General features: G+C 36.0%; 1 protein-coding gene across 1 annotated transcript; it reads right to left on the bottom strand.

The window, feature by feature from the left end:
- Positions 1-1,131: 1,131 nt before the first annotated feature.
- Positions 1,132-2,106, bottom strand: LOC115710740 (uncharacterized). Its single transcript, XM_030639093.2, has one exon. It carries the CDS (start codon positions 2,104-2,106, stop codon positions 1,132-1,134), a length of 975 nt encoding a protein of 324 aa, XP_030494953.2.
- Between the last annotated feature and the right edge of the window lie 406 nt (positions 2,107-2,512).

Raw genomic sequence — 2,512 nt, 5'->3', positions numbered from 1 at the left:
ATGATCTTCCATACCACAACAGTGATTGGAAAATTTAGTGGGGTTTGGTTGCAGACCCGAAGAGCAGGAGAAAAGCCTTAGTCCTTGTAGAACATAGTATATACTCTTGAAGTCACCATGACAGAAGAGTATAACATCGTTTGCAAACATCAAGTGATTCAATTTGAGCTCCTCACACCTGTCATGAAATTTAAAATGTGGTTTGGCACCAATTCTCAACATTATTCTTGATAGATACTCCATACCAAGAACAAAGAGTAATGGTGACATGGGCTCTCCTTGACGTAACCCCCTTTTCCCCTCGAGATATCCATGAAGAGATCCACTGAACATAAGAGAGAAATTAGGAGTATGAACACATATCATTACTAGCTTAACAAACTTATCAAGTAACTGAAAAAGCTTGAAGTTTTTCTTCTAAGAAATCCCAATCGAGTGTATCATAAGCTTTCTATAAATCAATCTTGATCATGCACACTGCTTTGGTTGTTTTCCTTCCATAGTGCCTAATCAGATCTTGACAGAACATTATGTTGTGTGCAATAAACCTGCCAGTAATGAACCCCCCTGATTTTGAGCCACCAAATCAGGTAAGATAGCTTTTAGCCTAGAGTAGATTAGTTTTGTTGTAGTCTTATAGATTACATTACAGCACGCAATAAGTCTAAAGTCAATAACCGTATTAGGACACTTACATTTGAGAATAAGTGTTAATACATTAGTATTGATTTCTTTGAGAATTTGACCTGAGTGCAAGAAAGAAAGAACAACTTCACTAATGTCATCTCCAATTAAATCCTAATTTTCTTGGAAAAGACAACTGGTATAGCCATCGAGCCCTGGTTCCTTGATCCCTAGAATTTCAAAAATTACTTTCTTGACTTCATCCTTTGAAAACTTCCTCAATAGTGATTCAGCTTATGATTTGGAGACTAAAAGGCGCTTGTTTCGTGACACCATCAATAACTTTCCTCCTATTTTCCATTTTAGTACTAAGCAGCTGGTGATAAAATAAAAGAAAGGCATCAATAATCTTTACTAGTTCATCAGTTCTTTCTCCATGATGATCTTTGCTGGCATGAAAAATTGTTGTATTTTCGTCTCCATCTTTATCCAACTGAGCTTAGATTTCTATTGCAAAAATGAAGTCAGACCCTTGAGAAGATGCCCATACTTGTGTCTAGCAGCCACTTCTTTGTCGATTAATTCATGGTTCAGAGGCTCTGTTTGTAATTTCTTTTGGAGATCTTTCAGTTCTTCTCTTGCTTTTTCAGTCACTTCTTGTATGTTTAAGAAATCCTTCTTATTTAATTCTTTGAAAGCTACTTTAAGTTTCTTCAATTTTGAAATAACCTGATACATTTTGGAACCAGAGATTATTTGTTGCCAGACTCCTTTCACTATCTCTGCATACCTCGAATGGGAAGTCCACATTCTAAAATAATTGAATGGTTTTTTTCCACTAAGTATTTCATGGTACATAGAGACAATAGTAGGCGTATGGTCAAATAACCCCTCAGCTGAAAAAATGGCTTCAGCATTTGGGAAATTATCTAACCATTTCTGGTTGGCAAGAACTCTATCAATCTTTGAGCAAATTCTGTCACTTCCTTGTCTTTTGTTGTTCCAAGTATAGTAGCTACCACCAAACTTTATGTCTTTTAATTGGCAGATCCCCACACAATCTATGAAGTCGTTTGCTGCATTATACTTCACCATCTCGCCCATTCTTTCTTCTTTGAACAAAATTTCATTGAAATCACCCATAACCATCCATGGTTCATGAGTAGCAATGTTCTTTAAATCTGACCACAACATCTTCCTCCCTTTCAACTTGTTGAAGGCATAAACAAATGTAACATAGAACCTATGCTTACCATCTAAAGTTGCAACTAAAAGATGAATAAGCTGGCTGGTACAATTGAGTATGTTCACCGAGTAACTGAAAGGATTCCATGCCACAATTATACGCCCTCCTTCATGCCAAGCAATATTCGAAGTGAAGCACCACCCCTTGAGCATATTAACATATAAGGCCCCAAGTTTCTGGGCCTTAACTCTCGTCTCGAGGAGACCAACAAGACCAGCCTTATGAACATTTAACATGTTCTTAACTTGATTTTGCTTGTAATGGTCGTTGATCCCTCAGACGTTCTAACTAATTATCGTATCCATCTCCAAGAGGAGGTTCTCCTCCTCCTCTTATTTTTTCTGTTATAGGAACTCTGTTGAAATCGATTATGAGTGTCCTGTTGGGTTTTATACCCTAAATAAAACTCATTTCAATATAATCAGATTTACTTATTAATATAGAACAGAAATAACATTTAATGTTGCATGGTTCACATGATTTATTTCATGATTATATGTACATAATGTATGAATTCATATGAAACCCTTTTCACATACTTGATCCTGTTTATTGTGCTGTCAACACATTGGAAAGTAAACATGACTATGTGAATAAAGTTTCCTAGATTTATCAGACACAAGGTTTTACTGATATGATAAT

Source organism: Cannabis sativa, chromosome 3 (assembly GCF_029168945.1).
Source record: "Cannabis sativa cultivar Pink pepper isolate KNU-18-1 chromosome 3, ASM2916894v1, whole genome shotgun sequence".
Lineage (NCBI taxonomy): Eukaryota > Viridiplantae > Streptophyta > Magnoliopsida > Rosales > Cannabaceae > Cannabis > Cannabis sativa.
This window is presented reverse-complemented; position numbering and strand designations above follow the sequence as displayed.